At 48.1% G+C, this 12250-nt stretch overlaps 2 protein-coding genes across 3 annotated transcripts in view; one reads left to right on the top strand and one right to left on the bottom strand.

The window, feature by feature from the left end:
• Window positions 1-218: 218 nt before the first annotated feature.
• Window positions 219-9013, bottom strand: PTGR3 (prostaglandin reductase 3). Of its 2 annotated transcripts, XM_083874806.1 has the most exons (3): window positions 8997-9013; window positions 7712-7845; window positions 219-1994 (listed from the first exon to the last, which is right to left on the bottom strand). In XM_083874806.1, exons 2-3 carry the CDS (start codon window positions 7822-7824, stop codon window positions 1070-1072), a joined length of 1038 nt encoding a protein of 345 aa, XP_083730932.1. In that variant the 5' UTR covers window positions 7825-7845; window positions 8997-9013; the 3' UTR covers window positions 219-1069. The 2 variants fall into 2 exon arrangements, with proteins under 2 accessions (XP_083730932.1, XP_083730931.1); XM_083874805.1 differs by lacking the exon at window positions 8997-9013 and having other exon boundaries at window positions 7712-8094.
• A 2432-nt stretch (window positions 9014-11445) lies between these two features.
• TSHZ1 (teashirt zinc finger homeobox 1) overlaps window positions 11446-12250 on the top strand; it is a 55177-nt gene continuing 54372 nt past the window's right edge. The window contains exon 1 of the mRNA XM_083874785.1: window positions 11446-11594. Coding sequence (XP_083730911.1) covers window positions 11555-11594 — 40 coding nt within the window. The 5' untranslated portion in view covers window positions 11446-11554. The remainder of the gene's footprint in view (window positions 11595-12250) is intronic.

Below are 12250 nucleotides of genomic sequence, written 5' to 3'. Positions count from 1 at the left end.
ATCAGTACGTGTACCAGGTATTGTGACTACAGATTTAAAATGGTCCTGCTGTTTGTAACTGGGCTTCTGCAGAAACAGTACTTGGCAAGTAGAAGTAACTGATTATGGGAAGCCCCTTCAAGAATGATCAGTCAAATAACTCTGAAAAATAGAATATCTGAAAAAGAGCTACTCAGCAAGAAACATATAATTATTAATAAATGCCACAAATATTTAAATAGCTTTTAAAACTTTATTTAATCTTCAAAAAATACACAGGGCCTGAACACACATGAACATGGCTCAAAATCCCACTCCAATAATCTTTAAATACTGACTAAAGGGAAGACTGGACAATAAACAGTAGCTGTGGAAAATGAAAAGGCAACAAAATGAGACTATATTGTAACTTGTAGTTAAAGATTTAAAAGAATATTGTGCAGTTGTTTATAGTTACGAAAGACAGGATTAAAAAAAAAAGCCAAGTTGCTTAATATTACTGACATGTCAGAATTGGAGGATAAATTTCCCTCTGTAACCAGTCAGGGAATATTACTATGATCCATGATGCAACTGAATTATGATTATCATGTTTGTGACAGAAAATCAAGAGCATTTTTTTAACAGAAACTTCAAAAGATTAATAGAGCAACCCAAAGATACAACTCTTTACTTATTCCTGTTCTAACAATTTTATTTTTAAATCAGGGAATCAAAATTGCTGAAAGATTTTTTTTCAGAGCTGAACTACATATGAAGTCTTATCAAATCAGGCTGACAGACTAAATCTGCCTCTGCATCAAGACTTATTCTGTCAAGAACAATGTTCTTGTCTCACGCTAACCTAAGTGACAGTATCAAACACAGACCCATTAAGTCTCTGCTTCAGCCACTGATTTAAACATTTTTAAGAAAACAAAAACAAACAAAACAAAACCCCCCCAACAAACCCATCCCTTTTCATTAACACTTTATTGCTGTTTTTTAATATAATATCCATTACTAAGCTTAAAAATAGAAATTGTTTCTAGTAAATCTAAAGCATAAAGTGCCCATTTTCTCTCTTCTGATTTATATCATTGTTCTGTTTTTACAGCTTACTGCTGACAGAGTGAGGTAATTCAACTACAATTTTTCCAATGTTTTTTCCCATGTACATGTAATCTACAGCACGGAATACAGATTCCAAGCCAGTGAACTTGCCCTCTGGAGACATGTCTCCAAAGTCCACCTCACAAACCAGGTCTCCTCTTTCATACATCTTGAGCAAATGCTGCAGAGCCATTTTATAGTCAGAAAGGTAATGGTTCAAGAAGAAACCCCGGACACTAGCAGACTTCTTCAACAGTTTTGCTGGCAAAAACTCTGCTTTAATGGGCTGGAGGCCAGTGGGACTTTGGTAGCCAGTGATAAACCCAATAACTATCAGGCGCCCTTTGATAGCCAAGGCATTGAGAGCCAAGTCAAACATCTTTCCCCCAACAGATTCATACACCACATCCACACCTTCGGGATAGTCCTTCCTAAGCACAGATTCAACATTTTCAGTTTTATAGTTGATGGTATGGTCACAGCCAATGGATTTCAGAAAGCCACCCTTTTGATCACTGGAGCAGGTTCCAATCACATGGCATTTTGCCTTCTTTGCAAGCTGCACAGCGAACTGGCCCGTTCCTCCAGCCGCTGCTGTCACCAGGACCTTCTTGCCTTCAGACAGGTCTCCCAGCTCTTTCAAACTGAGGTATGCAGTCGCACCACTTACCATTAAAGTGAGAAACTCGGGTTTCACTGAGGGTAGAGGGACTGCTTGTTTGGCAGGCACGATTGTGTATTCAGCAAAGGAACCTGCTTTCACGTAGGCCACAGCCTGACCCACCGTGTAATCTGCACTAGCACTGAGTCCTAAGGCTACCACTTCACCGACACCTTCAAAGCCTATATCAAAGGGGGGTTTAACAGAAGCGTCATATCGACCAGCTGAGTAGTTTATATCAGATGCATTAATGCCGACAAATCTAAAAGAAAACAAAAATGTATTAATGAGAGTTACTCCTTACCAAGTTTTCATTGTATGAGAAATCTTGTATTCAAGTTTTTGGGGTAAGTACAAGATTCATTCCAATTATCTGTACATTTGAGTAATGAGTACACTCCAAAGATTACGTCCATCAGACCTCCACAGTTTCCATTCTGTTATTCTAGAATTACAGACAAATTTTCTAAACAAAAAGAAACAAAAAGAAGCTGTAAAAAGTAAAACCCAAACCCAAAACAAAACCAAAAAAGTATTTTCCTTAGGTCCACTTGACTAAGCTAAACAAGCTGAAAATAAATCTGTAAAAGATTAAAGCAAGAAAATTAATTGACCACTTCATACAAGATGTGAAAACACAGAAGAATAAAACATGCAGAGCGGTAAATATGTGGATTCTGGCAACAAATTTGTATTTTTGAATATAATAATACTGTTAATGACTAATGATCATATTAACTATCGATGTCATTTGCAAGGTCATGTTACTGTAGGCAAGTACTTTTTAATTGATGGAGTCACTACAGCAAATTTGCCTTTTGATGTAGCTAATGTCAATGTTAAAATATTTTTCTTTATATAAATTACTTGCAACACATCAAAACAACCTTGCACAAAGGAATAAAATTGTAAAACTGAATATCAAGTCCTACTGACCTCTAACAGGTGAAAATGGATGGCTTTTTTTTTTTTTTTTTAAGAGAAAGATAAAGACATTCTGATTAAGTGCTAGGAGATAATGCCTAAAACAAAGTTATGATCTAGCTCAATGCAAAGACTATTTATTTTTTAAAGTAACTACCTTTACATAGGCAAGAGAGGAGAGACTGGGGAAGGTTCTGCTAACTGGAAAATATAGAAAAACCCCACATGAAACAGCAAATGCCAGGACTATTACTGTGTATGGATGAGAGAACCTAAAAGGTGTATTTGACACCGTGCAAAAGCTGCAGAAGTAGGCAAAACACTGCACTTTTAATTGTTGCAGTTAGCAACAAGCTCAGCTCATACGCGTGTGTAGTTTTAAATTTCTTGCACACAGAGAGAGAAGAATCAAAACTGCTTTGCTCCTTTTGATATTCTTCATTCTTTACAACATGGGGAGCTTCAAACTTTCACCAACGTTATGTATAAAAAGACACATAAAGCGCAAACATATCTGTGCACAAAATAGGTAAAAGTGACTGCAGCTCTCGGTAATCCTGCCTTTAACTCGCCGTTCTGCCGCAACAAAAAACGCCTACGTCTTGTCCGCAGGTACAAAAAAATCTTCTACTATCCCGCTTTAGTACAGGAGTGCTAAAAGATGTATAAAAATTGGTAACGGAGTTGCCTCTTCGGAGGCACACCGCGTCCCTGGGGCGCCAGGCGAGACGCGCCGTGGCTGCACCAGCCTCCTCCCGCTCCTACACCCCAACTCCTGGGGCGGGGAGCGGGGGCCGAGAGCCCGCTGGGGAGCTGTGCTCGCCCCCTCACCGCCTTCGCCTCGCCGGGGCTCTCGGTATCTGCGGGGCAGCCCGGGGCGCCCGCTGTGCCCCGGCCCCAGCCCGCAGGGAGGTCGGGGGTCCCCGCTGGGCTCAGCCTCCCTCCTCTGGCCCGCCCTGGCAGGACGCGGAGCTGCCGTGCCCGCGGCTGGGGCGGCGCAGCCACAGGAGAACGAGCCCCCGTGTTTTTCAGACCTTCCCCTCTCGGCGCTGCACGGCGGCGGCCCGCAGCACAAAGGCAGGTAGAACAACAAACACTCTGAGGACAAAAACTTTGCGTGCGGGGAAGGGACAAGTCGTGCGGTGGGCCGGGCGCCTGCCGAGCACCGCTGCTTTTGTTCTGCAGCCGGAGAAAAGGCGAACCCTTCCCCGCCCGGGCCGCACCGCAACTTGTGCCACTCGGCGCTGCCCGGGCTGGGGATGCGGCTCCCCGCGGGGCCGGGGCCCGCACGCTCACGCTGCACACAGACACACTGACAGACAGACAGACACGCGGGTACAGCACCCGCTCCCTCCCCGCCTCTGTGGGGCTGCTGTGCCACGGAAAATGATCCTCCCTGAGCTTCTGGGTTGATCATTATTAATCAACGCAGTCTGCCGTCTAGCCCTCCCCCCCTATTTTTTTTTTTTTAACCTCCTTTTTATTGTGTGCAGACTCAAAACTCCTGGTCGCATTGTACGGGCTTTTTTTTTTTTTTTTTTTTTTTTTTTTAACAAGATTGTTTAGTCTCTTAGATTCCTTGCATATTAAAACGATCATAAGCACCGTCTGGATTAAAACATAGTCTCTAATTTGCCTTGTCATTCCAGCTGACAGAAGTGAGATGGTAGGATGTGCCTGCAGTTTTGCAGATTATTTTGCTTTTAAAAAGTAGGAAAAAGTACAAATTACAAGTTAAAGATCAGTTTACTGACTTCTGAGGCTGAGGAAAGTAGAGAGCACAGAAGTAACAATTACTTGGGAGTGCTAGTGGGTTTTAAGACCCCTTCCAGATATTTTATGTTGCCTTCATTCACCTTCTTACTTTAAATTCTGTTCTTTAATTTAGAAGTTTCTAGTTGAGTTTTGCCCCTTACATTTCAAGATGCAGACCTGAGGCAGGGTGTGAAAAAAGCCTGAGATTGGCTTTTCTCAAAATAATTACGCACATTGAGTCACCCGTTTTATTTATACTAGGCAGTGTTGAAACCCCTCGTACTGTTTATTATAAAAAACAGGAGGACGCTGCCGAGGGGAAGAAATGCCGTTTTGTGTACCACAACAAAGAGCGAGACACCGAAAAACAGCATCACAGCCTTAAACACAGACAAAACAAAGTCATCCAAACCAGTACTACGCAAGAAAAACATTATTTAGACCAAACACCCAGCAGGAATAGCCCTCTACTTTCCCCGCTGTGCTCCCTTTAGTCCCCTGGTTCAAAAAAAGAAACTTTCTCAACCCCTCTTACTCCCTTTTCTATAAACTTTGTTCCAAGCTTCCAGCCCAAAAGTAAACCCTTTACAGGTATTTTGGCAATGAAATGTGTCACTTCATCAAGACAATCTTGAAAATCCCCCGACAACTTTCAGAAGGACCAAACCTTCACAGCCTTTGGACCTTTCTCCTGCAATAAAAAGGAAAACCCTTGCTTCCACACCCATCCCTCTTCCTCCTCACCCCCCCCTCCCCCCCCCATCCCCCGGAAAACAGGACAAACGGACACACAAAACTTAACTGGCTTCATTAAGGATTTATCACCTTTTCCCCTCCTCTTTCTGTCCTACACAGAATCAAAATTTAAAAAAACAGCTTAAATTAATTTCTAGTTTTGAAGGATATTTGAGTAAAAGATAGGTTATTTTTTATGTGTATAAAAAAATAGAAATGAGAGTTGCTGGCATAGCTCTCTAAAGGAGAAGAAAGTTCCCCCTAACTGCATCTTATTTTAAAATATCTATCCACACACAGACTTTAATTTCTTAACCCCATAAATCCCAAACCAGATTTTATTGAGGTGAATGAGGATTGTTTTGCATGAAAAGCTCAGAGCAATTAATACTATTCATGGGCGTGACTGGGACTAAAATGAACAAATCTGTAAATGCCTTCTTGGAACGCAAGTCTTTCAATGTTTTGTTTTTAATTGTATGCTTCTAACTATTAGAAAATGTATAGTTGTATTTTAGCTTGGTTGTTTTGTTTTTTAAGAAACTAAATAGTCAGAGGTTCATCCTCTTGGGATGGGACAGTCCTTCCCCAGAGTGACAGAGAGAGGGGGAAACATTCAGAACTTGCTCCCTCCTGCAGCTTGTATATAGTGAATGTTTTACAGTAACATAATTTTGTGTCTTCTGTGATATTCTTCAGAAAAGAACAGTAAAGAGAGAAGAAACGCCACAAATAATACAAAATGTATGAACTCCTCATCCAGACTCCATCACTCACCTCTTCCTCCCCTTCATCCCCCCTCATGCCTGTGTACCAGTAGAGGAACATGCGTGTAACGGGGCTGATGGGTTAAAGCTCAGCAATCGCCTGCCTGAATCTGTGGAGCAGCTCCTGCTGTTAGTGCGGTACAAGCCCTTTTACCATCAAGTGTGCATGTCCCATGAGCACCCAGGAAGGCCACCCAGCAAAGGGAGGGAGAAGGGAAGAGATACACTGGAAGCTGATTTAAAAAAAAAAAAAAAAAAAAAAAAAAAAGAAAGAATAAATTTAAAAAATTTACAAGAGGGCGGGCAAGGGAGTGGGATGAGAAGGACTCCAAGTGTATGTGTGGGAGGGAGGGGAGTTGAGAAACAAGGATGTTGCTCTGCCTTGCATTACCCAAGTAGAGTACTTGCTACTTGTATCCCAAGTCTTTTGACCTCTTCCACAGAAAGGAATTTAACTCCAGCCGGATGGCTGTTTCAAGACATTACTGGATGCAGCAACACAATGTTTTAGACAAGAGGTTTGGAGGGAATTTTGGTCTCAGAAATCTTAGTGGGAGATGTCAGCATCGAATTAAAGTGTCACAGCAGCTTCCTTGTCAGCGCCTGGAAGAGTCCCTGTTCTTTCTCCTTATCCATTCTTCACCCCGTTATCTGTGTGTTACATATGGACACATACATGTCACACTGACACACACAGTCACACACTGCCTTAGCAGACCTCACAGTATTGTTCTCAAGACCATTTAGTGCTGCTTAACAACTTTAAACTCCCACGGCGACCACGGTAAACTCTGTGTTACTACAAATTCCTTGCTCGAGAAGAACCTGAGAGCTCTGCTCTCTCCCGTGCCAGCCACGCACTCTGCTCCAAAGTTCCCGGAGTTTCGGCCTCCCCTCGTGAGCAGAGAAACCTCTGGACTTTAAAAGGTTTAGTCTTAGCGCAAGGCAGGTCTGCCTCTAGGAAGGAGCCACGGAGAACAGGCAGGTTTTATGGAGACAGCTGTGGGGGGAGGCACGTTTTGTCCTCGGAGTCTTCATTTCACGGCGAGCTGGTCACCGCGCCGGGACCAGCGGGATTTACGGTGTATTATGCTAAGCAAAATGTCCCCTCCTCACTCTTGGCCCGGCCCTCAAAGCTCCTCTCTAGAAGCCACCGACAACTGCGGGCCGCGTCCCGCCAGGGAGGCCGCGGGCTGCCCTGCCCCCTCGGCTCGGCGCCGGGCCGGGGGAGGTGCCGGGGCTGCCCGGGCCCTCCCGGTGAGTCACGGCGGCGGGGGCGAGGCCCGGAGCCCGAGCGGGGCAGCGGGGCCGGGCCCAGGAGACGGCGGCAGGGCCGGGCCCGCCCGCACACGGCGGTGACGGGCCGTGCGGCGGCGTCCCCGGGGACACGGTCAGGGCCCGGCGCTGCGTGCGGGTAACCGGCCCGGGGAGGGCCCTGCGAGCGGCTCCCTCCGTGTCACTCCCTCCCTCCTCGGCACTCACCGAACCTAACACTCGCCTCTCCCTCCCCCCGCCTTTGGCACAGGGCCCCCGGGTGTTTCTCTTCCTTGGGGCGGGCGCAGGCCGGAGCAGACACACACACACACACAGAGCCAGAGGGGGAGGAGGAGTGTCCCCCCCACACACCTGGACAGGGTGACAGCGCTGTGGCACCAGCCATCCAAAACAACAACAACAACAACAATAAAATGAAATTAGCAGTCGCCAGATGGCGGCTGGTACAAGTTTGGAGCCGGTCTGGGCAGTGAGGGAGCGTGCGGAGCGAGCAGGCCGCAGGGGCCGGGCGCGGGGGGCTCACCTGTTCCTGACCAGGAGGTCTCCGTCTCCCGGGAGCGGCACCGGCGAGTCCTGCTGCAGCGTCACCGCCTCCCTGAAGTTCTGGCTCAGCTTAGTCACCACCAGCTTCTTCATGGAGCTGGGGATGGACGAGCCCTGGAAATCCAGAAAGTGTCGGGAGTAGGACATGTCCAGGATGGGCCGCGAGCCGCCGAAGCAGGACCAGGAGGGCCACTGCCGCCAGCACCGCGCCGCCCGGGAGCTCAGCACCGCGCCGCTCCTCGCGCTAAAACTCATGCCCTGCCTCGGCTCTGCTCTCCCGCCCCGCTCGGAGAGCTCCGGCTCGGGATTCTCCGGGCAGCTGGCAGGAGACGCCGGCAGGAGAGGCTCCCCGCTGGCCGCTCTGTGTGAGCGCAAACACAGCCCCGGGCAGCGGGCTCTCCCTCCCGCCCCGCCGGGCCCGCCGCACGGAGAGCAGCGGCAGGACGCTCCCCCTGCAGCAGCCGCTCCTCTTCTGCCCCTTCCGCGGGCACTACCCAGGGGCGAGGCCGGCCCGCTCCCGTCCGTCCGTCTGTCCGTCCCGCCGGCGCCTGTCCGCCTGCTCTGCCTTGCCGGCGAGGCAGGGATGCGGCCGGCCGGAGGGTCTCCTAAAGGAGGTGCTGGTGGTGGCTTTTAGTTTGCACCCTGCCTCTGACTAAAGGGTTTAAAAACAGGGGAGGGGGAGAAGGGGGGATAGACAGACGGACAGAGAGAAACGCCTCGGATTACTCCCCCCCGCCCCACTCTTTAGTTTACAAGAAGAGGGTATCTCTCTACCGAAATAATAATAATAATTAAAAAAAATTAAAAAGGGGAGGAATAAAAAAAAGAGCAGGGAGAAAGCACGGTAAATTATCGGCCGGGCAAGGTTAGAGAAGTGGGGAGAAGTTGTAGCTAATCTCCTAATGTTGTTATTAGCCGCCGCCGAGGAGCCGCTGCCCGCGGCGGACGCTCCGCCCCTTCCGTGCGAAACGTTTCACTTCCTCGCAAGGTGCTACGAATCAACCCCGAGACGGCGGCGGCCCCGCGCCGGCCGCGGGAGGGGATTTAAACGGGCCGAGCTCTTCCCGCCGGCGCCGTCCCGCCAGGAGGGGAAGGGGAACAGCCTGCTCTCGGTGTGCCTGGGTCGCAGGGCTTTCCCCCGAGCCCTGGTAATGCCAGAAAATCTTGCCCTCCCTTTCCCCCCTTTCTTCTTTCTTTATTCTTAAAAAAAAAAAAAAAAAAAAACAACAAAAAACAAAACACCACCACCAAAAGAATATAGTCACCTCTCGGTGTAGATTACGTTTGGGTGAGGGAACCTCTGCAGGGAATCAAGTGAGTCAAGAGACCGAAGTCAATGTTGTGGTAGAGCGGCCAATCCCAACTTGGTGCAAGTGCGTGGAGAGAGGCAATGTAATAGAGATGTTGCACTGATATCGCGTGTAGATCCTAGAATTAACTCCATCCTACCAGTATAAACAGCTCAATGCTTAATTGTGCGGTAATAAGAAGAAAGAAAATCCCCTCCTGCCCGAAAAAGAACAAAAATGCAGTTCCAAGTGTTTTCCTTTAGGAATCGGCTGGGTAGTTTTTATTTGCTTTCTTGACTTAAAAAAAGAAGAAGGAAAAAAAAAAAAAAAAAAAAGAAAGGGAAGAACCCTTCTGTTCTCGCAGCTAACATTATATAAATCCCCAGACACATACTGTGCAAAATGTATTAGCAGTATGTTTCATATGCTGCAGTTCTCGCTCTGCAATCTGTTGGTATTTTAAAGTAAGGATGAACTGTAATCTCCCATAAATCATTTTTAATTCAATGCTGGGTAGACGTGTGCCACGGCGAAGTATCATCTCCTGCCTGCCTTTTTTTTTTTTTTTTTCCTTTTTTTTTTTTTTTTCCCTCTTTTTAAGTTTGCTGGGAGAAGACCTCTGCTGAAGTTAAATCAGCACATGCGTCTTGCACAGCACTTTAGCAAGTGGATTATAATAACAACCCCCTCAACGCGTGTCTCACATGAGGAATCTTTTATGCCGTGCTGTATTAAGACTTTTTTTTTCTTTTTTTGTCATATTGTTTAGCTCTGGGAAAGAGAAAAAAATGAAAACAAAGCAATTAAAAAGATTGACAGGTATGGGTTTGTGTGAGACCTATTTGTAATTGTCAGGGTGACGTGGGCAAGAGGAGGAGGAGTAACAAACTGAAGCAGGAAAAGCAGCTCGATGTGTCTGTCTATCAGTTGAGACTGTCTGAGAGCCCTGGGATCCGAATGTGTGTTATATTTCAGTGAAAAGAGAAGAGAGGGAGAGTGGATCTCTTTCTCTCCCAGGAGTTTAGGGAGGGGGGGGGACAGTTCACGTTAATCTGTCCCACTCAGTGAATGTCTTTTCTTCCTCCCCCCCTCCCTCTCTGCACACACTCTCCGGGGTTTTTCTTGGTTTTGCCAAATTTTTTGTGTGTGTGTGTTGTTTTTTGTTTTTTGTTTTTTTTGGTGTTTTTTTTTTTTTTTTTTCTTCTGTTGCAGATCAAGATCAGCAAAAAAATTTCCATGATAAAAAAATGTGTTTGCATTATATTTAGTAGCAGAAGAAGCTTCGATTTGTGGAAGAGAAAAAAAAGGGAGAGCAAGAGAGAAAAGTAGTCCTCTCCGGTGGTGACACTGTTTGATCTGTGACTGTTTGGAAGGTGGAGGAGTGACTGACATTTCCCATCCGGTGTATATGTATGTATGGGGGCTTTACTCCTTTTTATGATTTGCTTCCTTGCTCTTAGACTAAGTGCTGGGAGGAGAAGGAGAGACTGGATCGACCTCGTTTTTTGCACAATGAACAAACTATTACCAACGCAATAAAAAACCAAACAAACAAAACCCCCCCCAACAACAACAGCAACAACAACACACAAATCCACGAGCTTGAAACAAGCCAGCGAGCGAGCGAGAAAGTTGCGCTTTGAGACTCTTTGATCTCGGAGAAAGCCTGAGAGGGGGGGAGTGACTGAATTTACCGTCTCATCGCCGCCGCTTGCTCGCCTCTCCACCGCGAAGAAGGAGAAGAAGACGAAGAAGTGATTAAGGAAAGGAGGGGGAGAAGGGGAGAGAGAAAAAGGAGGAGGAAAAAAAAAAGAAAAAGAAAAAAAGGAACGAAAGAAAGATAATGGATTTGGGCTACAGATTGAACTGATCAAATCCTATTTATTTTGCACATCTCCACTGGCATCTTCCCTGCTGCTGCTGCTGCCGAGAGGACTGAAGAGCTTTGTCTTATAAGGAACTTAAAAGAGAGAAAGAGAGAGAGAGTGTGTGAGAGAGAGAGAGGGAGGAAAAATTAACCTTGTAAATGAAAACATTTCCTAAGCAAGTTTTTGGAGTGGCGGCGGAAATTGGCATCCCTGTCACCAGTCTGTGGCTTGCCTCATCCCACACCCCACCTTCCCCCCCGCCCCGCGCACCCCGCTCGCCGCGCCGGGAGCTGCCCCGGGGGGGGAACCCGGACCGGGCCACGGGAGAACCCGACCAAACTTTTTCTCCTTCCTCCCCCCCCCGCCTCCTTCCTCCTCCTCTCCCTCTCTCCCATTCCTCCCCACCCTCCCTCTCGCTCTTCCTAGGCAGAATTAGAAGTTGAATCCGCTTTCTTTTTCTCCTTCCTCCCCCTCCCTCCTTCCCTCCCTCCCTCCTCCCCCCCCTACCCCGACCCCCCATATTTTATTTTTTTTATTTTTATTATTTGTGTGTGTGCGTGCGCGGGTGTGTGTTTGTTTCTGCATGAAAAGAAGGGGCTCGGAAGAGGAGTCCTGCGCGGAAACTCTGCGGCGGCGGCGGCGGGCGGCGAGGCGGCGGCGGCAGCGATGCCGCGGAGAAAGCAGCAGGCACCCCGGCGCTCCGCAGGTAACACCCTCCGCCTCCCGCGCTGGGGTGCCGCGGGCACGGCAGGGGAGGGGTTAACCCGCCGGGAAGCATCGCCGCGGGGGGAGCGGCTCCTCCAGCCCTGCCGCAGATTTAAAACACCCCGCGTGGCTGCCTCCGGGGGTTTGGGGTTTGGGGCGGAGGGGGGGGGGGGGGGGGAGACGGGGAGGGGGGAGCAGCACCTCGGTGGGGAAGAGACGGGGGCTGTAGTTTGTACTTCTTTGTACGCGGGAGCCGGAGGGATCGGCGTAGTTCTGAGGTGTGTCACGCCGAGCCTGACAGCCTCCATCCTCTCCGCCGTTGCCAACACGTTTAAAACTAGAAACTTCATTTTGTTGCGGTCCTGTAATCTCCGCATGCGGGTCCGCGTGTGCGTGTGTGCGGTGCCCGGGGCAGCACCGGCCAGGGGAGGGGAGGGAGCTCGCCGTGCCAGGGCAGGGATGGGCTGCTTTAAAAGTGTGTCAGACCGTATCCAGGCTGAACCTGACACTCGCGAAACAAAAGTCAACAAAATGGGACACAACGAGGCATCTGGCCAGTGCATTTCGCTGGAAAACAGCAGCCTTTAATGTCACGTTGAAGAGGCTTTCCCCCCCCTTTTTTTATTACCTCTAAAGATGTCTTTTGATCAGGCAAAC

Source organism: Zosterops lateralis (genome assembly GCF_965231275.1).
Source record: "Zosterops lateralis genome assembly, chromosome: 1".
NCBI classification, from domain to species: domain Eukaryota; kingdom Metazoa; phylum Chordata; class Aves; order Passeriformes; family Zosteropidae; genus Zosterops; species Zosterops lateralis.
The sequence above is the reverse complement of the archived record's forward strand: the minus strand, read 5'-3'. Positions and strand labels throughout refer to the sequence as shown.